Raw genomic sequence first — 27,548 nt, 5'->3', positions numbered from 1 at the left:
GATTGGGTGGCGTTGTTCCATACAACCCTAAAGCGGGAAAACTGGCGGGGGCCGTTGCATGCAAAGAAGGCAAAGACGTCGCCGAGGACTACAGGTTTCTTCCTCAAAAGAAGCCACTGCGACATATAATATATTACAAGGGATGCAGCACGCTATATTCTTGGGACAGAAATAACGATCAGATCTCCCTGTCCAGAACGTCTGTCGTGCTTGCACCTGCAAAAGACGGCATGGAATGGGACCAATCTGGGATGGCTCTGCTCGATCCTGAATCCTTTGGGGTGGCATCGGATCCTGTGGCGAGGAATCTTATCTGGTGTGATGACAGAAACTGCGCCAATGGCCGAGAAGGAGGGAGGGTCTTCAGCAGCAATCTGACAGGTTATGAATATCAAGAAAGCACGGTACACTCGCCAGATGGTTCGGAATTGGCAAGGAGAAGCCCAATTATGGGCTGTGGCGAGGCACCCCACGCAGAGGTTCGTTGTTGTCGTTTCTGAAATCGTCAAGTTGCAAGGCAATATCTCAGAGGGCGTTGGGGCAAGAACAAGAGAAGACGAAAGTCGACGAAGAGCTGGTGAAGAGACCCATTTCATGCGTCATTCGTTTCCAGAGGGTACCCGAAGAAGCCAGGGGCGCGCTATTTCGTGACTAGGAGATACATCACACCTCCGACTGACTTATCGTCTAGGGGCATGAAATGACGGCTAGGGAAGTGTGAAGACTTTGAGGCTTGCGGCGGATCTGATGCAAATTGTCTTCGCTGATGTAAATATTGTTTTCATCTCGAAGTCTAAACAAACAGTGCTCATGGGAAGAGTCGCTTAAGATGTAAATACAACCTATATTGAATGACCCTCCAGCCTCATAATTCTTTATAAGTCTAAGCAACTATGAGTTACGGTAACCCTCTTATGACTTTGATATTCAACATATTTGCGAGGATGAAACACTTTAGTTTCTCAAATCTTACTCCTAGAAATTCGGATCATAAAGCGCCTCGTTGCATCAACGTATACGTACAGTACAAATATATGTGTAGCACTCTGAGGTCGCGGAATGCTCCTAATAAATTCTTAGGACAAGGACAAACCGCTAAGGCATATCTAACTAGACATTATTCACTGCAGTTGGACATCATTAGAAAAATTGGTTTGCATGAGGGCCACTCACACGGGGCTCATCCAATTGGCTGGCTCGGATACCTTCTTTCTCATCTCATGCCTTCCTTCTGATGCCGAGGACACGCCGCCCACCAGACGTGAAATTAGACTCATCGGACTGGGAAGCCACGTTCCCGTCCCTCAGCGGACAAACTTCGTTGCCGAAATACTCTACACGCCCTCGCGCTGAATAACCAACCACCGAAGGAACCGAGATTGGGTGCGTGCGCCGCCCATATCGTCCAATGAACAGCTACCGACGTAGCCCTACTTTGTACTCTCATTTGCAGAATGACGGATGAGAAAGGTTCCTGAAACGAGAGTTTCCGACTTTGTCTTTCCCGACTGAGAAGGAGGGGCGGGACGCTATCGACGGCGCGGGTTTGGCGCGGGCGGAGAGTGGGGGGAACCGGCCGTCGCTGCTCGGGGAGGCGAACAAGGTTACTGTTTTCGTCCCATCCGGCTCGGTCTTCGGTGCCCCACTGCTGGCCGGTGCCCGCTTACGATGGCGATGGCTGCCGGCTGGTTTGACTTCATTGCTGGAGGATATAAGAGATGGACGTCTTCCCGATGCGGACTCTGCATGAGCAGAACAACTTGCAGCAACCGACATCATTTACTGCATAGAACACTCAACTACATCGACAACTTTCGTAACGCAACCATGGCCATCACTCCAAGCGAACTTCCGGGCCTCATTTCCCAGCTGTCCGCTCTCGTCAACTCAAATCGAGATGGAGCACCAACCCCGGAAATGGAGCTCATCGCGGAGAAGATTCTATACGCGACGCGGCCGTACGGCAACGACGCCATGAACCGCATCTACCCGTACGTTGAAATCGTGACCATCAGACTGTTCATGGACTGGGGCGTTTTCGAGAACATCCCAGACGAGGGGACTATTTCATACGCGCAGCTGGCAAAGAGGGTGGATGCCGATGAATCGATTCTCAGTAAGTATGACATTCAAGCCCCCAAGCTGAGGTTCCATGAAGCCTAAGACATATTAGGACGTTATGCCTGGATTCTTGTGGCGCGCAACATACTCATCCAGACCGGCGAGGAGCTGCTATCTCACTCGGAGGTATCAAAGAAGTATAGACCTGGCAACTTGGAAGTGAGACTGGCCACATTCTAGTACGCAGTCCACCAAGCTACTCGTTCAAAGTGCGGCTACTCACTTCTCACACAGCTACGATGAGATGTTCCTCACAGCGGTGAAAATGCCAGAGTACTTCCGCCACTACGGACGCCGCGAGCCGACGCAGCAAAACCACACGCCGTATTCCTACGGCCACGGTGAGCCGGACAAGACGCTGTGGGAGATCTGCCACAAGGAGCCCGCGCGGTTGAAGCGGGTGATGGACGCCATGGACACGGTAACGCACGGCCCGATGATCGGGAAGGAGTACGGTTTCAGCTGGCTCAAGGAGAGGATCGCGGATCCGGCGCAGAAGGACAGGATCCTATTTGTGGACGTCGGCGCCGGGAAGGGACATATTACCAAGGCGATCCTACAGGAGAACCCGTTCATCCCGCATGACCGCGTGGCGCTGGAGGATCGGGACGAGGTTATGAAGCAGGTTGCGGCGAATCCTGACCCTGGGCTCGCGGGGGTGAAGCTGCAGAGTCATGATTTTCACAAGGAGCAGCCTATCAAGAGTAAGTTATCGTCACCCTGAAGAGGAGAAGATCCAGGTTTGGCTAACGCGTCGCAGAGGCATTCATCTACTTCATCTGCCGATGTCTTCACAACTACAGCGACGAGGTATCGGGTAAGATGTTGACACATCTCAGCCAGGCCATGGGATCGGACAGTAGGGTGTTGGTAGCTGAGATGGTCATGGATGACCCACCGCAGCCGTTGCAGGCCATGTATGACTTCACCATGCTTGACATTGGCGGGAAGGAGAGAACGGCGAAGAACTGGGCTCAAATGGCTGCCGGAGCGGGGTTGAAGGTGAACAAGATATACGGTACGAGTAGAGAGATGAAGGTTGTGGAACTTGTTAAAGCTTGAGCTTTGCAGTGGTTAGATATTGTCTTGTCACGAATGAGAATTTCAAACAATCGAACTTTCATCAGCAGGTTTGTAGGCTCGATTCATTTTCTTGTTGCCCCTCGTTTCTCTCACCTAAATTTGATATGAGTAGGGAGCTAACTTCATGATCATGGCCAATAACCTGTCCGTCGCGGGATTCTATCAGGAACATGTCGCCTAACCGTCCAAATAAGGTAGGTAACCTCCCAACAGGTGCCATCATCGTATTCACATCCAAACTCCCAACCAAGCCTTGGCCCAAGCGACCAACCGAGATCTTGGCACATCGGTCTCCTTCCCGTCTGGTCCAAAACAGGATCGAGACCCGCCGGACTGCAACCCCGTATACGCAGGTTCCGCGCCTACGCACACTTGCCGAGATGTTACGATGCAATCGCATGATGCCTTTCTCGATGATCCGAAAAGGCGCGATTCTGCTATATAAGTTGGGGCAGCTCTCTCGATGCGTGAGGCAGGGAGGCATGAGAAGGACTTTGAGCTCCAGGTCTCGCTCCCGACATCATGCCTTCGGTCTGGACCTTAGCCGTTGCGGTGCTCCCTTTTCTGGGCAGCACTAGTGCTCTCTCGAAGCGCCAGAATGGGTCTTCCGTCACTGTGTCGAATCGCTACATAGTCGAATTCGCCCAGGTAAAAACACCGCATCTCCTCGGCCACCAGCCAATTCGAACGACCTCTCACCATATACACAGGGCCAAGCCTCTTTTCAAGGAGCAATCGCCTCTTTACCTGACGTCGAAGTCGTCAAGACATTCCAAAACGACATCTTCTCCGGCGCATACGTCAAGACCGAAACGCACGACATAGCCAGCATCCAAGCGCTTCCCGACATCGTCAAGGTTTGGCACAACCATGTCGTCAAGCTTGATCCCGTCAAGGTTGCTCGGTCGTTTAGCGACGACGCGGCTTCGGCGAACTACTCCACGCACCACACGACTGGCGTGAATAGGCTGCATGAGAACGGAGTCTTCGGGGAGGGCGCGAAGGTTGGCGTTGTTGATAGCGGGATACAGTACTCTCATCCTGCAGTGAGCTTTTGATCCGCCGCTTAGATGTTGTATGAGGTCGTGGTTCTGACATGCATGTCTAGCTCGGCGGTGGATTCGGGACTGGATTCAAGGTTGCTGGAGGGTATGACTTTGTTGGTGACGGAAGTAGGTGATTCGTTACTCAAACTTTGATTCTGGTGTTAATGGTTCCCAGACTGGCCTGATTTGGGCGAGAAGGAGCCCGACGAGGATCCGCTCGACATTCTCGGCCACGGAACCCATGTCGCGGGCATCGTGGCGGGGTCTTCTACCAAGTGAGCAGCCCCTCTCTGAATCACTTCCAATATGTGAACTAACGTCGTCAGTTTCGTCGGCGTCGCCCCGGAAGCCTCGCTCTACGCATACAAAGTCTTCACTTCGACAGGCGAAACAGACGAAGCCACACTCATTGAGGCGTTCCTCAAAGCCTATGATGACGGCGTAAGCCCCACTTCCTAGCCTCAACACATCTTCACAGATCTAACAACCAAAAGATGGACATCATCACCGCCAGCATCGGGGGCCCTAACGGCTTCTCCGACAACGCCTGGGCCGAAGTAGCCTCCCGCATCGTCGACCGCGGCGTCCTCGTCACCATCGCCGCCGGCAACTCAGGCGACTCCGGCCCCTTCTACGGCTCCTCCGGCTCCTCCGGCAAGAACGTCCTCGCCGTCGCCTCCGTCGAGGGCGAGTCTGCGCCGATGCCAGCTTTCAAAGCCACCTTCGCCCTCCGCAATGAGACCTCGTCCAGCAGGATCGGATACATCCCTTCCGTGCTGTACTTCCCCGAGTCCGTCGCCGGGTGGCCCATCCTGCCGCTCGGGCTGGACACTAACGCTACTGCTGAGGCGTGTGAGCCGTACCCGGAGGGCTCACATAACTTGATCGGGGCTGTCGCGCTCGTACGGCGCGGCGGGTGCGATGCTATGACGAAGCAGGCGAACCTCAACGTCCTGGGCGCGCGGTACATCCTCATCTACAACAACGAGAGCCCGCTCGCGCAGCTGTACACGGATGACTACCAGAGCGCGCTGGCTGTCATCGAGAGGCACTCAGGCGAAGCTATCGTCGAGGCTGTCAAGGCCGGGACCAGCGTCACTGCCGACTTCTCCGCCGGGCCGAACGACGTCGTAGGGTTACCGCGCGACTTCGCCGGGCTCCCGTCGTCATTCACATCTTGGGGCGGGCTGTACGATTTAGAGATCAAGCCGGATATCGCTGCGCCCGGCGGGGAGATTTTCAGCGCGTATCCCACGGATAGCTTCTCGACGCTTAGCGGGACAAGTATGGCGTGTCCGTACGTGGCGGGCGTGGCGGCGTTGTATATCGGCGCGCACGGCGGACGGACCGTTCACGGGCCGGGTTTTGCCAAGATGCTTGCGCGGAGGATCATTGCCAGCGGGAAGACGGTGAAGTGGTGGGACGGCGCTCTCGACATGGCGGCTCCGCCTCCGCAGGTTGGCACGGGGCTGGTCGACGCGTTCAAAGTCGTGAACGCCACCACGTCGTTGGAGTTTGAAAAGTTCGCGCTGAACGACACGGCGAACTTTGTCGCTTCTCACGAGGTTGTGGTGAGGAACGAGGGGAGCGGGGATGTAGCGTATACGTTCTCCGTGGAGGACGGGGCTGGGATGGAGATTCTGCTGCCGCTTGATACGTCGGTTAGTAGCTCGCCACGGGTGAGGGCGCTGGAGGAGGTTCAGCCGAGGGAGATGCCGGTTGAGGTTGTTTTGCCTGAGGGGTTTACGCTCAAGGCTGGGGAGTCGAAGACGGTCAGGTATGTCTTCTGATGTTGATGAGGAGGAAGACGGGCTAACGAGTGCAGTGTGACGTTCCAAGCACCCGACTTTGGTAACCCGGCAGGATTGCCGCTGTACAGTGGGAAAGTCATCGTGAGTGAAAGCAACAATGAGTCCCTCGCCATACCGTACATGGGTAAGAGACTGCCGACGCCAAGCATTCTGGGTTTAATCACACATTTAACCGCATAATAGGTCTCGCGGCAGATTTGAAGAAGGAGATGGACGACATGTACATGCACGGCTTCCCCAAAGCAACGACGACGTACAACTTTATCCCTATTGAAGAGAAGCCTTAGTGAGTTGCCAACTTGCCTTCTTTAGACGAAATTGGCAAATCGCTAACACGGTTTACAGCTGGACGAATGAGATTTGGCAGGATGAGGATTGGCTCTGGCTTACCATTCAGATGAAGTGGGGATCCAAGGAGCTCCGATGGGACGTAAGTTTCGCATCCCCATTCTGCTATTTGAAAGAGCACCTGGTCCTGACCACCCTTGCCAGATCTACGAGGCCGGATGGAACGAGAGCGACTGGAGCTACCCGCCGGCGGTCGGCGAGGACGGTCACATTGGGTCGGTGGCGTACTACGACCGGTCCGACACCGAGTACTGGAGCCCGTTCTCGGACTCGAGCGGGCCGTTTGACGTGATCCCGTTCCCGCTGGAGAACGTGCACCGGAACGCGATCTACACGTCGTACCGGCATACGTTCTTCTGGTTCGGCGTGCTGGCGAATGGGTCGCAGATTGAGCCTGGGAACTACACGTGAGTTCTGCACTGGAGAGTATCTTCACAGTGTGAGACGAGATGCTAACGAATGCGATTGCGACAGGATGCGATTCGCTGCCCTCAAGCCGTTTGGGGACCCGGCCAAGTCTGAGGATTGGAGCATCTGGAAGTCTCCTCAGGTTTCCATCCTGGGAAAGTTTGGGCCGAGTCCTTGGGGTTGACAAGGGTGATGGTATGGGGTTATGTGACGGATGTATGCCATCAAGTCTGTCTGATAAAACACTAACACTGATCATCATGTAAAAGAAACACATCGTGAAGCCGCGCGTTCGTCTTCCTAGTGAGGTCTGTCTGTCTTGTCAACAATGTGAGCACGCGATTCGGTGAGGGCCGCTCGGATGGGCCCCTCGGCGGGAGCGGGCTCTTGTGGAGGCGCTACCGCCCGGAAAGGCAGGTGCTTATCGCTGGCAGCAGCAGTGTTCCCCGCCGAAGCCGGCGTCCCCGCGATAGCTGTGGGTCTCGATGCGGGGCCATGCGGGGCGCTCACCGCGCTGTGGGGCCCTCCAATCAGCGTGGTATCGGCACTTTATTGACATGTTGCGCCCAATTGCCCAATGGCAGCGGGCGTTTCTCGCAAGGTTCTTGTTTGTGGCCGTAATGGTAACAATATCTCGCTGAAATTACAGCAGAATTGTTTTCCTGGAAAAATCCCCACGGCCTGATAAGAAGCGGACAATCACATCACCACCCCCCGGGCATCACGTCGATTGGCCCGGACCAGTTCCCCAGTTATCGTCTTGTTTGTTACGTTTGTCAATTCTCGATTGAATCAGACGAACTCTCTCCAACACAAGCTCTGCCAAAATGTCGCACGGGAACCTGCAGCGGACCGACCAGCCTGCTGGATCCTTCCCTACCACCCTGCTCACTCACTAGCCAATCTATGGATACCAAGACGACTGTTTCCCTATCACGTTGTGGGCGCAATTGACACCCATGCCAATCACACGAACGATAACGGCCATGGGTCAACCACGGTGACTGACAGTCGATCACTAGGTAGCTTCCCTGATAAAGCTTGGCCGCGCCTGCTGCTGTTGCTGCCGCGACTCCTGCCTCCCACTCCAGCTTCCCAGCCCAGCCCTTCCTCCTCGTCCTCGGTCTCTGACGCAGGCGCACCTCTCCCCGCCGACAAGCTCACACCGCGGTCCAAGCCAGCCAGTCTCTCGAGAGCCCCATCGCCATGAAGTCGTTCGCGACCACCGCCGCCGTCGCGCAGCTGCTCCTCGGCGTCCTGCAGCCCGCCCTCGCGGCCCCGAGCACGTATGCCGGGCCCCCGAAGCTGGGCGCCGTCGCCTCCGAGACGGACATCTGCAGCGAGATCGGCACCAACCTGCTGAAGAAGGGCGGCAACGCGGCTGACGCCCTCGTCGGCACCGTCTTCTGCATCGGCACTGTCGGCATGTACCACAGCGGCATTGCGGGCGGCGGCTTCATGCTCGTGAGGTCCCCCAACGGGACCTACGAGTTCATCGACTTCCGCGAGACGGCCCCCGCCGCGGCCTACGAGGACATGTACGCCAACAACACGGCGGCCAGCATGTACGGCGGCCTGGCAAGGTGAGTCTCAACAAGATCATTCACAGAAAATGCGCCAATGCTAACGACGCACAGTGGTGTCCCGGGTGAGCTTCGCGGCTTGGAGTATCTCCACAACAAGTACGGCCGCCTCCCCTGGGCCGACCTGGTCGCGCCCTCCGTCAAGATCGCCCGCTTCGGCTTCCGCGTCAACGAGGACCTCGTCAAGTACATGAACGCCGTCACGCCCAACGGCAACTTCCTCACCGACGACCCCTCCTGGGCCATGGACTTCGCCCCCCACGGCTACCGCGTCCGCCTCAACGAGACCATGACCCGCAAGCGCTACGCCGACACCCTCGAGGCCATCGCCACCGGCGGCGCCGACGCATTCTACACCGGCGCCATCGCCAACGCCACCATCGCCGCCCTCCGCGCCGCCAACGGCACCATGACCCTCGCCGACCTCGCAAACTACACCGTCGCCATCCGCGAGCCCGCGCACATCACCTACCGCGGCCACAAGCTCACCGCCTGCAACGCCCCCTCCGGCGGCATCGTCGCCCTCAGCGCGCTCAACACCGTCTCCGGCTACGAGGACTTCGGCGCCCCCGCCAGCCGCAACCTCTCCGTCCACCGCCTCGACGAGGCCATCCGCTTCGCCTACGGCCAGCGCTCCAAGCTCGGCGACCCGCTCTTCGTCGACGGCATGTCCGACTACACGGCCGCCATGATCTCCCCCGAGACCGGCGCCGAGGTGCGCTCCAAGATTTCGGATTTCCGCACGCAAAACGTGTCCGCGTACAACCCCGAGGGCTTCGAGTCCCTCGAGACCCCCGGGACGTCCCACGTGGCCACCGCCGACGCCAGCGGCCTCGCCATCTCGCTCACGACGACCGTCAACCTCCTCTTCGGCTCGCAGCTCATGGTCCCCGAGACGGGCGTCATCATGAACAACGAGATGAACGACTTCAGCATCCCCGGCTCCAGCAACGCCTTCGGCTACGTCCCCAGCCCGGCCAACTACATCCGCCCCGGCAAGCGGCCCTTGTCTTCTATTTCCCCCGTCATCGTCGAGAAGCCCGACGGCAAGCTGTACTTTGTGATCGGCGCGGCGGGCGGCAGTCGTATTATTACCGCCACCATCCAGAACCTGCACAACGTGTTGGACAGGAACTTGACGGCGCCCCAGGCGCTGGCGGAGCCCCGTCTGCACGACCAGCTTAGCCCGAATATTATCAATGTCGAGTACTCGTATGATAATAGTACGATTAGCTACCTGCAGTCGCTGGGCCACAACGTCACGTGGGTTGCGCCGGGCAGCTCATCTGCGCAGGGTGTGAGGTTGTTGGAGAACGGCACGTTTGAGGCCGCGGGCGAGCCGAGACAGAAGAACTCTGGCGGTTATGCTGTGTAGATGTAATTGGGTGTGGTGTTGTGAGAAAAGTAAAGTTGTGGGCGAGGCGTAGAAAGACGTCTACGTATACCCTGCACACCAAAATGCGCAGAAGTAGCGCCTAAAGGCTACATCAGTAGTAAGATAAATATATTATAATATCGCACAATTGTGCTGTGATCCCGACAGCGGAAGGTCGCATGAATCTCATTAGCAACAACGGTGACCGCATACGTAGGTGATGTATGGTGAACTGGCATGCACTCTTGGCATTGAGCAACATCACTCATTTGAAATAATGTTTGTGACTAAATCGAACCAATCTCAGTTCGAATCGACTCCCAAAATCGGTTCTTTGCATACTTTGTCTCGGGGAAACTCCCCAAATTGAGAGTTCGGTCAGCCCTGATCAATAACCTCAATACAGCAGCCGTTACACAGCGGCATGCAGTACAAATGCACGAGTACCTGGCGCATTTGGGCCGTAACGCATATTGGCTCAGCTGTTCGAATTCTCTTTCGTATGTAATCCGTGCAGTCCTTTTTCCCTCGCCTTTACCCTGCCATAAAATTCAAAGTTGTTATTGTAAGCCTCCGGCTAGAAATTACCGCAAATTTCAGTCGTGTTTCTTTCGACAAACGAAGTCATTGGTTTAATTCCCAGCACATCGTTCAAATGTCCGGATTTAACGGAGACTCGCCTCTGATGTCAAACACGACGGAGGAAGCACTCAACACCTCGGACAACCCATCGAATGATGCACATTCAGCGACGGGCAATTCACCCGGGCTTTCGGACCAATCTCCTCGAGTTGACGAGGATGTCTCCCGACAGCTCGCAGAATTGAAAGCATTGAACCAAAAGCACTCCCTGATCATCAGCCTACTTCAGAACAGGTTCAACACCCCAGTTGACATCTCGGAGGATGCATCGATACTGATGAAAGCCGTACGGGACGCCTGGGAATGCCGGGGCTCACATCGTAGGTTAGACGGAGGCTCTGCCGAAGGCTTCCTACTTCAGATGTTATCATGTGGAACACATTCCATGGGAATCGTTCCCACCACAGGAATAAGTTCTTTGGAGCAAGGCTCTGTTGAACTGATCGCTTACCAAAAAAGCGTGTTCCAAACAAGACTCCCAAATGTCACTGAGGTGTTGCTCCTCTGGGTTGATGAGTTTGTTGATCGGTGGCCTTCCCGGAGATTCTTTTGGAATGAGCCGTCTTGGAGGCCCGTCATTTTCGCCAACGGGAAACCAATCAAGTACGCATCTGAGTGTACATGGCCGAGAAACGGTGACTTTCTATTAAATAGACGGAGCGAAAGTCAATACGCTTGGGCTTTCTTTGCTGTGGTTCCGCCCGAAAATAACGAGACGAAAGCCGGATTTGACATGCAAGAAATCTTGCAGCATGGAAATGACATAAATGACTCTCCTGGTACTGGGGTGCGTCTTCAAACTCGTTTCTCCATGCAAGCTTAAGCAGAAACCTCAAGCTTACGTTTTGGTTACTTGTGTTCAGGGCTTTACAGGCGAGAACGCATCGGCTCGCCACCCTCCCATACATGGCATCATCTGGTAAGCAATCCAGGCAATATTTTCTTTGAAATTTCCAACTAAAAGACGAACAGCTCTCTTGGAATACGACTTTCCCAAAAGCTTCTTAGTTTTGAAGATCTTGCAGGAATGTTTCTTATATCATCTGAAAATAACTTCGCATTCAGTGACATGTCGTTTCTTAGACACCATTCCGGGCCGTGGAAGCCTCTCTCTGATCTTTATTCGTCCGAACTCTATCAACCACTTGAGAATCAAGTTTTGGGGGTAGAAGAAGTATGGCTCTCTTTAGAACGTTTTGTCTACTTTATGAAGTCATTCACGTTAACCGTCACGGGTGAGGTCGGTGACGCCACGAGCCAAGAAAACAATATGGCCGGCACATCTTCTGGCTCGGAATCTCTCACAAACGGTCTTCAGTTTGAGCGGGAGGCTCTGAGTATTACAGGCACTTCCGGAAGACGGATTTCGCTACTTGAGCGTAGGTACTCCACGATGCTGGCAATGACGCCCCATAGCCATCCTATTGGGAACTTTCGGTTGTTCTCCATAATGGATACGGCGGGATCTTCGGACTGGGACTTTTACTATCCAATCCATGAGTTCAATTGGAAAGAAAGTGGCATTAACCCAGCAGGTCAGATGACGGGTGTTGCAGCGCTTCAGGTCCAGGTGTTTGTGTTCATCAGGTCGTGGGACAAAGACTGGACCGAGACGTTAGATGAGTTGAGTACCGTGGTTTCGGTTATGGCAAGTCAGCCCAAGCGCGTTGCTAAAGCACTATTAACCTGATAAATATAGCCAAAGTCAATCGAGAACGACAGCGAGTTGGAAGAATTGATGTACGACCCCCAACTGAAAAAAACGAAAACCTACTTCAAAGCCCTGCAGATTTTGCGAATATTCTCAGATATCATCGAGGAAGCAGACATTCAGGTGGAGTCGTTGTCACACCAACAGATTCGTACACAGGGACAACAGGCTTTTCGGAGAGAAAACCTCGTCCTTAACTACAATTGGACTGTAGTAAAGTCAATTCACAAAGAAGCATCAACCAACGGGCTGTTGTCAACTTCTGTGGGCTAATTGGCATTAATAGCGACACGTAAGAGTCTTTGTGACCAGCTATGGCTTCGGGAAAGACATAAAGGGAATAAGCAGGACAGGGCTCGACAATTAAATCGAAATTCTGAGAGAAGTTTAATCCGGGCACCTCCGATGTCAAAATCCCATCTTTCACCAACAAAGTGACCCCAAATACCCCGCATTCCCCAAGCGACAATGAGCCGATAATTTCCCGGCCACGGGCTACTCCATTCCCGAGCTGGTTCACAGTTAAATCCGGGGCATTTGCGACCGCCGAGCTCCACGATACCTTACATACTCACGACCAACATCAACCCATCCCATCGGCAGAGATACACCGGATTGTGTCGCCTTTTTGAGAGCGGGCTCTATTATCTAGAACGATTGCGACTGATGCATGTTCTCGCACGCTGCAGCACGCCCTCCTGAGCCTCGCAAACGCGGTGCTCGAGCATGAACGAGACCGCCAGAGACGCCGCCCCGAAACCGACGGAAGCTTGCCAGGCCTGCAAGTATCGCCACCGCAAGTGCGACTGGGGGAGAAGCGGCTGCCAGCAGTGCAGGAACGCGGGCATCAACTGCGTGCGCCAGCCGACGCTCAAGTTCCGCTTCTACCCAAAACAGAACGCCCTCACCCACGCCCCTCCAGGACTATGGCGCCCTTGTCCGCTGCCGACGGCACCGGCCGTGTTCTATGATGAGACTCCGGAGCTGCGAGCCTTGTACGAGGAGGAGAGCCCGCGCCTATCTGAGGACGCGGAGGGCTCGTTGGGCCCGAACGTGTCGGCTGAGAGCGCCCCGGCGGGCAGCGTGACCAGCAGCCAGAACGCCTACCCGTGCCTGGATGATTCCACGTCACTGGGACGCCTAATGAACGAGACCTCGCCTTCGACGGACTACTTGATGGAGGACGTGCCGCCTTCGGGGGAGAATTTCACAGACGAGATCTCGCCACTGAGTCCGCGGGAGGCGCTCCTCGTGCGAAACTTCACTGATCATATGGCGCTGTGGACGGACGTTGCGGATCCCTCACGAACCTTTGAGACGGTCGTGTCCCAGATGGCGTTTACGGATCTCATTATTCGATATTCTATATGCGCCTTCTCCGCACGACATTTCAACCGGTGCCGGGATGAAGACGGCGACGGCCTCGCCTTGCACTATCAGAATCTATGCCTCAACCTTCTCATACCGTCTATGTCTGGCGGCCAGAAGATCACCGAGAGCGTGCTAACAGCCGTCGCCCTCCTGAGACAGAACGAGGAAATGGACGGTAAGCGTCATGACCTTTTAGCTATCCCCGATGCTAACCACGAGTAGAGGACGACTATCGCTTCCACTTAGAAGGCACGTCTCGCATCCTGAACATGGTTCCAGAGTTTTCCACGCTAGGAGGAGTGGCCGAGGCCGCATGCTGGCTGTGTCTCCGAGAAGACATCTACGTGTCCCTGACGACGCAGATACCGCTCAAGACGGGACTCGACTGCTTCCCCAACTCGGTCTCCATCTGCCGCAATGACGATTACTCGTGGGCAAGCAAGTCCATTCTCAACCTCGCTTTCCTCCTCAAGCGCGCCTTCTGTGAGCCGCGAGATCCCTCCGACGTGGCCCTCTCCGAGACCGAGATCGCCGACTGGAACGCTTCCAAACCGGCATCCTACCGACCCATCTACTTCCGCGAGCGGTCGCGAGAGGAAGGCCGTTGCTTTCCGGAGGTCCTGACGCTTCTGCCGCACCACGCCGTAGGGTTGCAGTACTACCATATCGCCCAAATTGTCCTCAACGCGATCGGGTCGCGCAACGTCGTCCACACGCACGAGTACCTATCCGAGAGCAAGGCGAGAGAACGACGCATTCGGCATCACTTGTTCATGGTCCTGGGCCTGGCGACGTCGAACGAGAGGGCTGAGAACACGTGGTTCACGGCGCGACACTGCCTGGCTGTCTGGGGCGCATACCTGCACCACCCCGCCGACCAGAACGCAGCGCTCGAGTTCTTGGAGAAGTGGCGACGGAGGTCCGGATGGAAGACTTCGGCGTTGATCGAATCGCTGCAACGCCAATGGAGGGAGAACATCGAGGACGACTGAAGCTGTGTGCGTGTGTTCTATGGTTTATGGCTTATGCATTCTGCAAGCTACCGATACCCCGAGAATATTCCGAGAAGAAGACGTCGAGATCGTACGACAGAAAGCGTGGCCAGCGACGATGAGCCTCGGATGAAGTGAGGCTGCTCCGAGCAAGCACCGGCACGACGTTGAGGCCAGACACCAAAAGCGACATCGCGACCTGGGATGTGCCATGGACGACGCACTCCTCCCATACCCCGTCCCCCGCATCATCTCCACACCACCCACACACCAGCCCCAAATCCTCGACATGCGGAGACAATCTTAGCTCCACTGGCGTTTCCCGGACGGGGTGAATTCCCCCATCAGGATTTGACTTGGGGTGGGGAGACGCACCTTTCCAACCTTCTCCCCGGCTGGCCCCCTTCGTCTAAAAATCCGTGTAAATCCCGGTTGTTGGTCCTGAACCCAAAGCTCAGCGGGGAGAATTCCCCCCTTTGTCTAAATCCTCTATGGAGGGGTCTTTCAGCATGTCACTGGCGACATTTGACGACGAGACGAAAGTTGGCTCTCGCGTCGTGAGAACGATATGAAAGGCGAAGACGCCGCGCTTCATTTCGAGCCTGGAGACAAGTGCACAAATCCTTCAATCACAATTTTACAATGGCTCCCTCTACTGTCATCGATCATGCTGAGGCCAACGGCGTCGACATCGCCGCCAGGGCTGCTGTCAAGCAGGCAGAGCTGAATGGCAATGCTGAGCGCCCACCGGTAGCCGACGACTACATGTACGACTTCAAGTACAACCACGCCCTGCCCACTACCGACGTCCTCGGTGTCCAGATCCCACAGGACTGCGACGCGCAGGCCGAGGCCCAGGGTATCGTCAGACAACTGTCCGATGCTCTGGGCACTGCAAACGCAGAGGCGTTTGCAGACCTGTTCCTCGAGTATGGTACGCTCATCTCAATCTTTTCTTGAACATGGACAAATCTAACCTGCAACTGCAGGCGTCTGGCGTGACAAATTGTCCTTCACCTGGGACCAACGGACCTTCAACTTCCGCCCGGCCATTCTCAAGGCGGCCCGCGACCTCCTCCCCACCACCAAGGCCTCCAACTTTGCCTTCCTCGAGCCGGCTCCCGTAGTCGACCGCCCCTACGACGACTTTGCTCAGCTGCAATTTGTCGTATCGTTCGAGACAGACCTCGTCGTTGCCTCGGCCGTCATCAAGGCCGTCCTGTCCAAGGACGGTTGGAAGATCTACACCATGCACACCGTCGCCGAACAGCTCAAGCAGTTCCCGGAGCGCGCCCCTGCCGACGGCCACATGACAGGCACCATCAGCTGGGAGGCGCAGCGCGCAAAAGAAGTCGACGCAGCTGACCCCGAGATCCTCATCATCGGCGGCGGACAAAACGGCCTCGCGTTGGCCGCATGGTGCAAGGCCCTCGGTCTCAACTGCCTCGTCGTCGAGCGCAGCGAAGAAGTCGGTGACGTGTGGAAGAAGAGATACGAGTACCTCTCCCTTCACTTCCCTCACTGGGCCGACGACCTGCCCTTCTTCCGCTACCCCAAGCAGTGGCCCACGTACACCCCGGCGCAGAAGCAGGGTTTCTACATGAGCTGGTACGCGTCCGCGCTGGAACTTAACATCTGGACAAAGTCTACCGTCATCGAGACGGAGCAGGACGACCAGGGCGAGTGGACGGTGAAGATCAACAAGAACGGCACCGAGTCCCGCACCGTCCGCCCCAAGCACGTCGTCATGGCCACCTCCCTCTGCGGCGTCCCGTACACCCCCACCATCCCCGGCATGGACACGTTCAAGGGCGGCGAGATCCGCCACTCCTCCGCGCACGACAGCTCCGCCGCCTTCGCCGGCAAGAAAGTCTGCGTCGTCGGCACCTCCTCCTCAGGCTTCGACACCGCGTTCGACTGCTCCCGCCGCGGCATTGACGTCACCCTCCTCCAGCGCTCGCCGACGTACGTCATGTCGCTGACGCACTCCGTCCCGCGCATTCTCGGCGGCTACGCCCCGGGCGCCGACGGCAACCGCGCCGACCCCGCCGAGCACGATCGCCTCTTCTTCTCCACGCCCGTCGGCCCCGGCGAGGAGCTCGGCCGCCGCACCGCCAAGGTGCTGGAGGACCTCGACCGCCCGCTGCTAGACGCGCTCAACGCCCGCGGGCTGCGCACCTGGCGCGGCCAGCGCGGCACGGGCAACGGCACCCTTGGCCAGACGCGCAACGGCGGGTTCTACTTCGACGCCGGCGCGTGCGAGCACATCATCAACGGCAAGATCAAGGTCGAGCCGGGGTACATTGAGCGGTTCACTGAGGACAAGGTTATTCTCAGTGGCGGCCGCGAACGCGAGTTCGACCTTGTGGTGTTTGCGACTGGCTTCTCCAACTTGAATGATTCGATCCGGGACACTCTGGGCCCCAAGGTCGCGAACCAGGTCGGGCAGGTGTGGGGTGTCGACGAGGAGGGCGAGTATCGGGGCGCCTTCCGGGAGACTGGCGTGAAGAACCTCTGGATCATGGTGGGCTTCCTGCCCATGACGCGGTTCCAGTCGAGGATTTTGGCGTTGAGGTTGAAGGCGCTTACGGAGGGTATTTCGCCTCCTCCGTACAAGGCTTAGATGTTTACAGATGTGATCTTAGAGATGAATTTTATGATTTGATTAATTTGTGTTGCAAAATGTTGTCCTGATCATGTCCACTCAGTGTATTCCTCTTCCGCCGAAGCTACAGAAGTGGCGCCTCACCGAGTTCACTACAAATCGGTTCACGTTGAAGACAACCATCCATGATACCAAGACAGCTTTGGCGTACTCGGTGGTTCACGCTCTGAAACTCGACAGAGACGCGCACTATTCCTTTCCCACTGTTTCACAGACACTCACCTTGTGATCACAGGTCACGCCTCGAACACAACAAGCACGAGAACTCCCAATTAAAGCCTTCTAGCAATCATCCATTTTCTCTATCTCTACTTAGACTCTACGGGACCATACCAATCAGCAAACCCAAGATCGAAGCCCCACAAAGGCGTGTTGATGCGCTTCGCCTTGCCCTTCGCCGCCAGCCCGTTGAGCAGCTCCAGGTCCTCCTTGGACAGCTCCAGAACCTGCCTGTTGCTCGCGATGCGCGCCTCGCTCACGGACTTAGGCAGCGCGACGACGCCCTGGTTCACGTGGTAGCTGATCAGCACGGTGGCGGCCGAGGTGTTGTATTTGGCGGCGATCTGCTGGATTTCGGGGTCGGACATGATGGGGGCGCCTGGGTTCGAAGTAACGTCAGCATTATGGCTTCAGACCCTGAATGGATTTCGCAACGCACCGGTTGACCCGAGCGGCGAGTATGCCTCCAGCAGGATGCCGAGTTTCTCGCAGTACGCCCTGAGCTCGTGCTGCGGGAGAAACGGGTGCAGCTCGACCTGATTAACGGCTGGCACAATCTTCCACGTCTTGCGCAGGTCTTCGAGGTAGGGGATGGACCAGTTGGCGACGCCGATGGCCTTGACCTTGCCGGAGGCGTAGAGATCCTCCATCTGGCGCCAGGTCTCGCTCTGGTCCCAGGAGCGGTCTACCGAGCGGGTGCCGTCGGGGTTGACGGGGAGGAGTTCGCTTGTTTCGTTCTGGGGTCGGTTAGAGGATGAACATCGTGAGGTGTGTCGGGGTGGGAGGGTTACGTACGGCGACGAGACGGACGGGCCAGTGGATCAACTATCGGACTCTATGTTAGCGTAAGTCGATTGGAATCTGATCTATGCTGGAGCTCACGTAGAGGTCGAGGTAGTCGGTGCCAAGGGCATCAAGCGTCTTCTGCAGGCCCTCCTTCGCGTTCGTCTGGTGGGTGTTCCACAGCTTGCTGGTGATGAAGATGTCCTCGCGCGGCACGCCGCTATCCTTGATGCCCTGGCCGACTTCGTTCTCATTCCCGTAGATGCTGCGGAGGGGAGATTGTTAGCGGGTGGATGAAGCTTGGAGCTGGAGTTCTCGGATCTTACAGAGCAGCGTCGATGTGGCGGTAGCCGTCCTTGAGGGCGTAGGCGACGGCCTTACGCACCTCACCCGGCTCGGACTTCCATGTTCCTGTAGGTCGTGGAATGAGGACTTGGTGCCTACTTGCTGGAAGGGCGACTGGAGGGGCGACTTACCGAGGCCGACGGCGGGAATGGTGGCGCCGGTGTTGAGCTTGAACGAAGTTGACGACATGGCGGCCTTTGCTTGTTCCTAGGAAACAAAAGAGATTGATGGAAGAAGTTATGATTTTGTTCAGAGAGAAACGCGTCAGATCGTAAAGGGATGGGCCAGGGGGACACTACCAGACTATAACGCCGCGACGGAGGACCCGCTGTCGTCATACTCCGACCGCGGGGCATTGTCGGTTTCTTCCCCTCGTTCTCCTCTCACTTTCCCCTCTTTGCGCAAAGATTTCTTTGCGGAGTCATAATCAACTGGAGATGCCGAATAGCGACAGGTCGTGACCAGATTTGCGGCTGATCTGATGCAGGAAGTCAGAGCGGGCAGAATTGCCGATCTCCCAGCGGTGGGTCAACACAACGCAAAAGGGAATTCGCTCCGCAAGGAGGAATTCCGCCCGCACTTAGACAGGAGTCGGAGCTAACGCCGACGACGATCTTAGACCCTTGGAACTGATACATATCTCGGATCGGCCAGCTCAAAATGTCCCCCAGCAGCGAAAACGTCACAGAGCCATTCTCGAGCTACATCGTGACAATTACTCCTTCTTTGCCCTGACGAGCTCCTCACCCAGTGCTCCTGGATCACCATCACCATCACCATGGCCGTCCAAAACCGCCTCAAGCTCTGCCTCATCGGCCTCGGCCGTCTCGGTGCGCTGCGCGCCAAGATCCTGGCCTTCGAGCAGCCGCGCATCGAGCTCGTGGCCGTGTGCGACACCAAGCCTGGCGCCGACAAATGGGCCGCCGCCAACCTTCCGCCCTCGGTCAAGTTCTTCGCGACGCCGGAAGAGTGTATGAAGAGCAGCGGCGCGCAGGCCGTCTTGATTTCGACAGCGACGGCTACCCACGCCCCTCTGATCTGCCTTGCATTCGATATGGGCCTGGTATGTTCCGCTGATATGCTTGCAGTGGTATTGGAGAGACTGCTGACAATGGCGATGTAGCATGTAATGTGCGAGAAGCCCATCTCTGTGGATATCATCACGACAAAGGACGTTGTTGCGAAGTCTGCGGCAAACCCTCACCTCAAGTTTTTGCTCCCCTTCTCACGGAGATGTAAGTTCCCCTCGGCAGGTCTAGTCCTGTAATTGGGCTCAACATTCGACAGATGACGAGTCTTATCGCGTCACGAAACAGATGGCGGATAACGGGCAATTGGGAGAGATCCATGCCGTAGAAGCTTCTTGCCTCGATCCTCAGGATAAGAACGGTACGCCATCCATAGTCTGACCCAGAGATTTTTGTCTGACCTTTTCGCAGCCTTCTACGTTACCTTTTCCGAGCAGTCGGGTGGTATTTTCGTCGACGCAGGTATTCACTTGGTGCGTCTCTTCCTTTCCAAACCCCAACGAAAAACACACGCTGACCTCCCCCAGATCGATGCCGGCCGCTACTTCCTCGACGTCGAAAAGAACATCCCCAACCCCGCCAAGCAAGTCAACCGCGTGGTCGCCTTCGGCCAGCAGTCCGTCTACGGCGAGCTCGCGCGCTTCGGCGACGCCGACAACGCCTGGGGCCTGGTCGAGTTCGCCAACGGCAAGATCCTGCACACGCGCCTCAGCCGCACCATCACCAACGGTTTCGAAGCCGCCACACGCGTCTGCGGCACAAAGGGCCACTCGGTCATCAACGGCAACTCGACCCTCAACCGCGTCGAGATCCGCGACGAGCACGGCGTGCGCACCGCCTCGACCCCGGACGCCTTCGCGCTGTACGACAAGACCTTCATCAACGACATTGCAGAGTTTGCTACTGCGGTGCTGGAGGACCGCCCGCTGTCGTGCTCGCCCGACGATGCGCTTGAGGCGGGCAAGATTGCGTGTGCGCTGCAACATTCGTTCCGTCTTGGAGAGCCGGTGTACTTTGATGAGGCGGGAGAGCCGATCTTGAAGCCTCTCCCGTCAAAATAGATTGGCATGGATAAAAAGTTACAATAGATATATTTGTTTCAGTATTTGGATCAAGATGTACGCTGTGATAGGAGGTTTGTAGGCCTATCTTCTTCCCACAGTTGTCCCACTGAGGCCGTCGACGAAACCCTTGCGTCTTGATTATCTTTGTTAAGATATTGGATGACAAAATGACGACTTGAAATCCCAATACAACAACCCTTCTGCCGTGAAATTTAGGCCAATATGGCTGACCGGCAAGTACCCTGAAAACATAAGGGAGACACTAGAAGATAGCGAGACCCTCCCATCTCCAAGCCTCTTACTTCATCACCTCCCTTCACCGCGATGAAAACTGACTTCCTACGTTACTTTCAGTCAAATAGCTTTGCTTGGTTCTCTCTTCTTCTGACGGTTATCACACTTTCGAATGGCAGGTTATGTATCCGATAGTACTCGTGACTGTAGCTGTAAGAGAGTTTGCGCCTGCCGTTGAAATTTGTGGGGTCTTCATCATACAACATACAGTCTTTTGTCATGAAATGTCAGTTAGCAAAAGCTGGTTTAGTATAGTAACAAGTAATAATACTATTTCCCTATTGGATGAAATGAAGTCCGATTGTCGTTTACCGAGGTTCTGCCTCATAACTCGACCCTCATAGGGCCCGCCACAAACCCGAGCTGCGGCTCAAAGAGCGGACTTTCGCCCCGCATGTTGCTTATTGGCTGGTAGGGGACCTTAGAGGCATATTGATCGCCGGTTTCGGATGAGAGACTTCGTTCCACTTCGTGATATTACGCGGCACGCTCTTTTTCGATTAGTATTCGACCACATGATTCTAATCTCCTGCAGGAACTGTCATACCAAAGTGGTCTCCCCTGCCTAATCAGCCGCCAAACCTGTATCATTATTGGGTGACGTTGCCATGCACCCACCCCATGGGGAAACTAGGGTCATGATGGGTAAGACAATCTTCTCTGCCTTGAATTCGGACAGTTTTACTTCTCTACGGGGTATTTGCCTCCGCAAGATAGGTGTCAGGAACCGGGGTCCAGGCGCCCGGGAACTGGGCTAGCGCGGCGTCCATCGACCGAACGTGGGAATTCACCCCGTTTGTGAACACCAAAACTCCAAGATGCCAAACCCCAGATTTCCCCAACATTCGTCTGGATTTGCGGGGTCCCCGCTACACCACGGCACCGGCACACAGCGCAGAGCCCGGCCCCTGCCCGTTCCCATGTTAATGTTATCACCAAGTCGAGATAGGATAGCTCCGTAATTACATATAAAGCTCCGTGTCCACGCACGTCCCGTCAAAGGCTCTTCCCCGTTCACTGCAGAGTCATACGAACTCCTTTCTGGGTTCTGTAATCACTTCCTCTCCTTCTCAATATCACCTCCTCTCCTTTAAGCCAGTCGACATGGCGGACGCCAGTGACAAGTCTGCCGCCGAGGGGCCCTCCGGCAACGGGTACGCCGAACATGATGATAACCCAACCAAGGGAAAGGCAACCATCGACATCGACATCGACATCCTCGCGAAGAGCATTCCATACGGGCCGAGCGGTGTAAGGGGCATCTTCTCTTCCGGACCTTACATGTTGTCCGCGGCATTCCTGGCCTCGCTCGGAGGGTTCTCTTTCGGCTACGACCAGGGCGTTATGGGCATCACCAATGTTCTCCCGCAGTTCCACGCCGTCATCCCGGAAGCAGCGAACGAGTTCAACAAGGGATTCATGACGGGTATGCTCCTGCTCGGCGCTTTCATCGGCTGCTGGTTCTACCCATATATCTCCGACCGCTGGTCCAGGAAGAAAGCACTCCTCCTGAGTTCCATCATCTTCTGCATCGGTGGTATCATCCAGACCGCGGCATACAATTACGCGACCGTTGTTGTCGGAAGAACAATCGGAGGTATTGGCACCGGAACACTTGCCCTCGGGGCCCCAATGGTGAGTTGTGCCCTGGCGCGTTTGGTGCGGTGAGACTGACACAGTCCTTGCGATGCAGTACATCTCCGAAGTCTCCCCGCCTCATCTCCGTGGAACGCTCCTCGTTCTCGAGTCCGTCGCCATCGTCGGAGGCGTCACAATCGCGTACTGGATCACGTATGCTTGCAAGGACATCGCCGGCGAGGCCTCGTGGCGCGTGCCGTTTGCCCTTCAGCTACCATCGGCCATGTTACTCGGCGCCATGATCCAGCTCTTCCCCTATTCGCCCCGCTGGCTTGCCATGCAGGACAGGCATGAGGACTGCTTGAGTAGTCTGTGCAAGCTTCGAAAACTCCCAGCTTCAGACGAGCGCGTGCAGGCTGAGTATCAGGGCATTCTCGCTGAGGCTAAGTTCCAGGCCGTCATGCTGGAGCGCCGCCACCCTGGGGTCCGTGGATTCAAGTTGGAAGTGGTGCAGTGGCTCGACCTCTTCACCATTAAGACGTGGAGGCGAACAGTAGTTGGTGCCGGTGTCGCCTTCTTCCAGCAGTTCCAAGGTGTGAACGGCTTCATCTATTACGCACCAACCCTCTTCAGAAACATTGGCCAATCAGACGACATGTCGCTCATTCTCTCCGGTATCTTCAACGCTCTGCAGATCGTCGGTGTATTCATCGCCTTCGTTCTCATCGATAGGATCGGACGCAGACCGCTCGCCATCTATGGCGCTATCGGTAACATGATTTGTTTCGTAGTCATCGCGGCCCTCGTCGGCACGTTTAACAGTCAGTGGGGCGAGAATACATCCGCAGGCTGGGCGTGCGTCGCCATGGCTTTTCTCTTCATCATCATCTTTGGCGCGTCGTACTCATCCCTTGGATGGGCTCTTCCTCCCGAGGTCTTCCCCAACGGCATGCGCTCGAAAGGCGTTGCGTTCTCAGTGTCTGTCACCTGGCTTTCCAACTTCACAGTGTGAGTATAGACTGCATCTTCGTCAGAGCCCGGCCTGATCAGACTGACATTGGTAACAGCGGCGTCGTTACTCCGCCGATGATTGAGAGCATTGGCTTCGGCACCTACGTTTTCTTCGCCTGTTTTTGTGGTTTGGCTGCGGTCTGGGCATACTTCCTTGTCCCTGAAGTGAGTTTTCATATGGGGAACGCAATGATGAGACATGTTTCGCTTACATGATGTTTAGACTATGGGCAAGACCCTTGAGCAGATGGACGAGGCATTCGGTGACCTGAGTGGCCATGAGGAACAGGAAGTCATGAGAGAGATTTTGGGTGGTCAGGCTATTACAAGCAAGGCGGCTGTTTGAATTCCTGAGAACAGTGTATTATCAATTATTGGTCGAGGAATTACCAAGGAAGCGATAGCAGATTGGCTCATCGTATAACAGTTAGTTGTGAAATTGCATCAGATACCAGCGTGCTTCACTGAGTTTATAGGTTTAGCATCCCGACAACCGTTTCATGCCATGCTGTCATTCTCTACCTATTCAAATTTGATGCAGCTCCAGACGACACCATAATATGCGCTCGTATGCAAGAAAACGCCTCTCTACGTCGCTGAATACCCTCCATCAACAAACACAGTCTGCCCAGTGACTGCAGCGCTAGCATCACTCGCCAACCAAACCGCCACTCCAGCAAAGTCCTCCACGATCCCGTTCCGCCCGATCATCGTCCTCGATGCATGCTTCTCCGCCTTCTCCGTATCAGCGAGAATCCCCGCCGTCATCGGCGTCTCGACGACCCCCGGGGCGATGGCATTACACAGAACGCCTTTCCGAGACCAGGCCTCGGCCTGCGACCTTGTGAGGGCAGCCAGTCCGCCCTTCGCGGCGCCGTATGCCCCGCTGTTCCCAAAAGCACGAAAAGCCTGCTGGCTCACGACGTTAATAATACGCCCCCTCCCCCTCTCCGCCATGCCAGGCCCGAATGCCTGTCCCAGCGCAAATGGTGCCGTCAGGTTCGCGGCAATAGTGAAGTCCCATTCTCCCTGGGTGATGTGCGACAGCGGAGGTCGATGGGAGACGCCGGCCGCATTCACCAGGATGTCTGGCACGCCATGCGCCGACTTGATCCGTGAGATGGCATGGTTCAGATCCGCAAGATGAGCCAGATCAGCTGATATTGATGTCGTGGGAACACCAAGCTGCTTGAGTTGTTCGACGGTCGCGGCGAGAGGGGGTTCTCGACGGGCTACGAGTATGATCTTTGCGCCTGACTGGCCCAGGGCGAGGGCGATTTCTTTGCCGATACCTGAGCTGCCACCTGTTACAACTGCGGTCCTGCCGGCGAGACTGAATAGGCGAGTAAGATATGCGGGCAATTTCTGTGAGTTCTTGGCCATTTTCAGTCGAAGTTTTGACGCCTTCTTCCAAATCTGTCGGACAAAATGGTGCAGGACGATTTTGAGGTGGATGTTCGAGCGAAGAGGGGTTCAAATGGCGAAGCGTTAAAGAGTGATTGCAACAGCCGTTGCCGGCAGGAAAGCCATCGGGAAATGGCGGTTCGAGCCGGGCGATGTCGCATGCAGCTACCGGCGGCGTGTGAACCTAACGGCCTATTAGGGCGGCCTTATCACAGAATCTGGACGTTGCAGCCAAGCTTCACGTGGCGTTGGACCAGTCGTTATATCGCGAATGTCGCATTAGGCGACTGAATGTCATCAAAAGTTGGGGTAGAGGGGGTTGGCATGCATGGCTTACACCTAGCCCAAAATGAGGGGGTCGGCAGAAACGAACTTGGCTTCAACGCCCTGGCAGCAAATGCTACCCATGGTCTAGATACTCCTGCGGGTAGTTTTGCAGATCGTATATTTGATCATGATATCAATGATGAATTATGACAAAAAGAAGCCCAGAGTCAAGTCCGCGTGGTCTGTTGCTGGAATCGGAGGAGCCCGCGATGGATGCCGTCGTTGCTGGCGACAGACGAGCCGTTTCCCATTAGCGCCATGGTCAATGCACGCGATAGCATTCGGCGGCATGCAGAATGCTGATGGCGTCAGGCGAGCTTTGCAAGCGCTCAGGTAGAAATGCGGGGGAGTTCGGGGAGGGTCGCTTGACACTACAGATCTTTCTGCGGTGATTGATACGATTGGGCTCATGTTTGCTGGCTGAGCAATTCTTCCGATGCCTTTGAATCAAGTCTTGCAAGTATGTCGAGAAGTGAGGACAGCAAGGAGCTGGCTCGACCTCGAACAACATCGTTTTCGACATTTTGAGAAAGCTCGAGCAGAATGCTTCCAACGACGCGCATCAGTTCAATCTTGGAGGATTATGTTAGCTTGTCATGCGCCCGAAGCAAAAGTGACAGAACACTCACACCAGGCTCTCCATTGGTTTGAATGTATTGAAAAGGAACACTTGTCAGACTATGCACGACGTCCCTGGCAATATTGATCTGCTCCATAGCCAGTGTCAACGGGTCATCATTAAGTCCAATGAGACTCATCAGGCCGTGTTCGATGCATTGCCGAAGGACCATAATCCTAACGCCGTGAAACATGGCAATAAGCCGAGACTTCTGCGTCCAAAAGCAAGATCGTTGGAAAGCAACGTCATACTGAGCATCCAGATCGACCGTGTCAGGCGAGTTAAGCCAAGGAGGCAAGTCGTCTAAGAGGCTCATGACTTCGATATACATCGAAGTCAGTACGTCCTTTTCAGTGGCTGATGTCGTTTCAGCCATCGAGCTGGTAAGCGTGGTGTTTTGTCTCTTTGATCTAACTGCCAGAAGTAGACGACCAGTCGAGGCCCAGCAACGTTGAATCAAGTGGAAGCCAACCATTAGAGTGTCTTCAAAGGAATCCGGCACATTCCTCATGCTCGGGTCGAGCAGGGGAACCCTCGTCTGGTCGCTTTCCTTGATAGTCATGGTTGAGTCGAATAAGGGCTCATGTAATGTGACGTGCCGATTTGCAAGAGAAATGGCAGCTTTGTCGCACACATAGAGCATCCAGAAATTGTTTCGAAGAAGAGTGGATTCCAAAGGGTCGTACTTTGACAGAACATGCTCGTCATGAAGTCGAAGATGTTGAGCCAGCAGACCGCCTTGGCTTAGAACATGCCATGCCAAGGGCGTCTTGCCAGCTGAATGTTGGAGTGCTGCCGACTGGAAAAGGCGAATAGCCAAAGAGCTCGAATCAGGATACTGTGTATCATAGTCTTCATACACTTTCATTATCCTCCTCGATGCCTGCAAAAAAGGTGTCGCAACCAGATCGCGGTATGCCAGGATTGAGTCTGGATAGATAGAAGCAACAGCGGCGCACAATGCAGTGAGTAGAGTGAATGGTCTCATGGCAGCAACCCTTTCTTTTTCGGCACCCTCATCGAGTACAGTGTCATCAACATATGACGCGGATCCAGGAACTGGGAAGTAAGCAGCAGCCATGGTTCGAAGAGTCGGCACATGGCAAATTGGGCACACTGGGAACATGTGCAGTACATACAGAGAGATGCACTCGTCAACGACTTGTCTTATAGTTGGTGATGGCAGTAATTCAAATATTGCTGAGAAGAGTTCGCCTCGTATTCTTGAAGGTGGAGTTGCTGAGTCTATCATTGAGTAGACAGAAGTAGCTGTACCGACTGGCTCGCAATGAGTTGTTGATGTAACTTGAGGTCTGCCATTGTCACCGCTTCTTGTCTGCGGTGAACGAGAGGTCCTCTGCCTGTTAGGCGGCGGGTCTTGGGCCTTTGCGCGAGGCGTCTTTGGGCCTCTCTTTCGAGGGATCACTTTGAAGGTGCAGTCTAAATTTGATATGCTGCAGTTTGCGCATGGCTGAGTTGCATCGCACTATCGCATGTCAGAAATAAGCAACGATCGGGTCTCAACTGAGGCGCGCTCAAGTCTATGAATCGGGCGAGGGAAACAAGCTTACTTTCACCTTTCGTTGCCTACATGCATCACAAGCTCTCTTGGATAGTGCAGAATTCGGTACGGGCATCGCGACGCTGGTGATGTATGAGAGCAGCTGCAGTAATTTCCCCGCGGGGAAATTCAAAGCGGGGGTATTCGGAGTTGAATGTC

At 55.4% G+C, this 27,548-nt stretch overlaps 9 protein-coding genes across 9 annotated transcripts; 6 read left to right on the top strand and 3 right to left on the bottom strand.

The window, feature by feature from the left end:
- Window positions 1–1,827: 1,827 nt before the first annotated feature.
- On the top strand, window positions 1,828–7,001 carry fsa4-1 (Methyltransferase fsa4; the record flags this gene model as incomplete). Its single annotated transcript, XM_032027500.1, has 15 exons — window positions 1,828–2,116; window positions 2,174–2,300; window positions 2,356–2,825; window positions 2,882–3,139; window positions 3,710–3,852; window positions 3,915–4,250; window positions 4,313–4,376; window positions 4,426–4,525; window positions 4,577–4,691; window positions 4,745–6,027; window positions 6,076–6,185; window positions 6,245–6,347; window positions 6,407–6,491; window positions 6,554–6,816; window positions 6,884–7,001. The coding sequence occupies 15 exons, from the start codon at window positions 1,828–1,830 to the stop codon at window positions 6,999–7,001; spliced, it is 3,864 nt and encodes a 1,287-aa protein (XP_031876143.1).
- Window positions 7,002–8,023: 1,022 nt separating this feature from the next.
- CGGC5_v002427 (Glutathione hydrolase proenzyme) lies at window positions 8,024–9,775 on the top strand (the record flags this gene model as incomplete). Its single annotated transcript, XM_032027498.1, has 2 exons — window positions 8,024–8,400; window positions 8,455–9,775. The coding sequence occupies 2 exons, from the start codon at window positions 8,024–8,026 to the stop codon at window positions 9,773–9,775; spliced, it is 1,698 nt and encodes a 565-aa protein (XP_031876148.1).
- A 3,079-nt stretch (window positions 9,776–12,854) lies between these two features.
- Window positions 12,855–14,491, top strand: CGGC5_v002426 (uncharacterized protein; the record flags this gene model as incomplete). The annotated part of the gene is made up of 2 exons (XM_032027496.1): window positions 12,855–13,674; window positions 13,722–14,491. The coding sequence occupies 2 exons, from the start codon at window positions 12,855–12,857 to the stop codon at window positions 14,489–14,491; spliced, it is 1,590 nt and encodes a 529-aa protein (XP_031876128.1).
- Window positions 14,492–15,133: 642 nt separating this feature from the next.
- YUC4 (putative indole-3-pyruvate monooxygenase YUCCA4) lies at window positions 15,134–17,114 on the top strand (the record flags this gene model as incomplete). The annotated part of the gene is made up of 2 exons (XM_032027495.1): window positions 15,134–15,425; window positions 15,481–17,114. 2 exons carry the CDS (start codon window positions 15,134–15,136, stop codon window positions 17,112–17,114), a joined length of 1,926 nt encoding a protein of 641 aa, XP_031876127.1.
- A 350-nt stretch (window positions 17,115–17,464) lies between these two features.
- gar1-1 (D-galacturonate reductase) lies at window positions 17,465–18,692 on the bottom strand (the record flags this gene model as incomplete). The annotated part of the gene is made up of 6 exons (XM_032027494.1): window positions 17,465–17,754; window positions 17,815–18,112; window positions 18,171–18,200; window positions 18,258–18,423; window positions 18,485–18,569; window positions 18,635–18,692. The coding sequence occupies 6 exons, from the start codon at window positions 18,690–18,692 to the stop codon at window positions 17,465–17,467; spliced, it is 927 nt and encodes a 308-aa protein (XP_031876149.1).
- A 589-nt stretch (window positions 18,693–19,281) lies between these two features.
- On the top strand, window positions 19,282–20,592 carry yrbE-0 (putative oxidoreductase YrbE; the record flags this gene model as incomplete). The annotated part of the gene is made up of 5 exons (XM_032027493.1): window positions 19,282–19,566; window positions 19,627–19,738; window positions 19,791–19,892; window positions 19,943–20,004; window positions 20,059–20,592. 5 exons carry the CDS (start codon window positions 19,282–19,284, stop codon window positions 20,590–20,592), a joined length of 1,095 nt encoding a protein of 364 aa, XP_031876125.1.
- Window positions 20,593–21,993: 1,401 nt separating this feature from the next.
- On the top strand, window positions 21,994–23,824 carry STL1-7 (Sugar transporter STL1; the record flags this gene model as incomplete). The annotated part of the gene is made up of 4 exons (XM_032027492.1): window positions 21,994–22,524; window positions 22,583–23,475; window positions 23,535–23,643; window positions 23,702–23,824. 4 exons carry the CDS (start codon window positions 21,994–21,996, stop codon window positions 23,822–23,824), a joined length of 1,656 nt encoding a protein of 551 aa, XP_031876147.1.
- A 242-nt stretch (window positions 23,825–24,066) lies between these two features.
- Window positions 24,067–24,861, bottom strand: gno (Gluconate 5-dehydrogenase; the record flags this gene model as incomplete). Its single annotated transcript, XM_032027491.1, has 1 exon — window positions 24,067–24,861. One exon carries the CDS (start codon window positions 24,859–24,861, stop codon window positions 24,067–24,069), a length of 795 nt encoding a protein of 264 aa, XP_031876146.1.
- A 755-nt stretch (window positions 24,862–25,616) lies between these two features.
- Window positions 25,617–26,909, bottom strand: CGGC5_v002420 (uncharacterized protein; the record flags this gene model as incomplete). Its single annotated transcript, XM_032027490.2, has 2 exons — window positions 25,617–25,781; window positions 25,839–26,909. The coding sequence occupies 2 exons, from the start codon at window positions 26,907–26,909 to the stop codon at window positions 25,617–25,619; spliced, it is 1,236 nt and encodes a 411-aa protein (XP_031876124.2).
- Window positions 26,910–27,548: the final 639 nt, after the last annotated feature.

Source organism: Colletotrichum fructicola (assembly GCF_000319635.2).
Source record: "Colletotrichum fructicola Nara gc5 chromosome Unknown KSG_Nara_v1_contig01, whole genome shotgun sequence".
In the NCBI taxonomy this organism is placed as follows: Eukaryota; Fungi; Ascomycota; class Sordariomycetes; order Glomerellales; family Glomerellaceae; genus Colletotrichum; species Colletotrichum fructicola.
The sequence above is the reverse complement of the archived record's forward strand: the minus strand, read 5'-3'. Positions and strand labels throughout refer to the sequence as shown.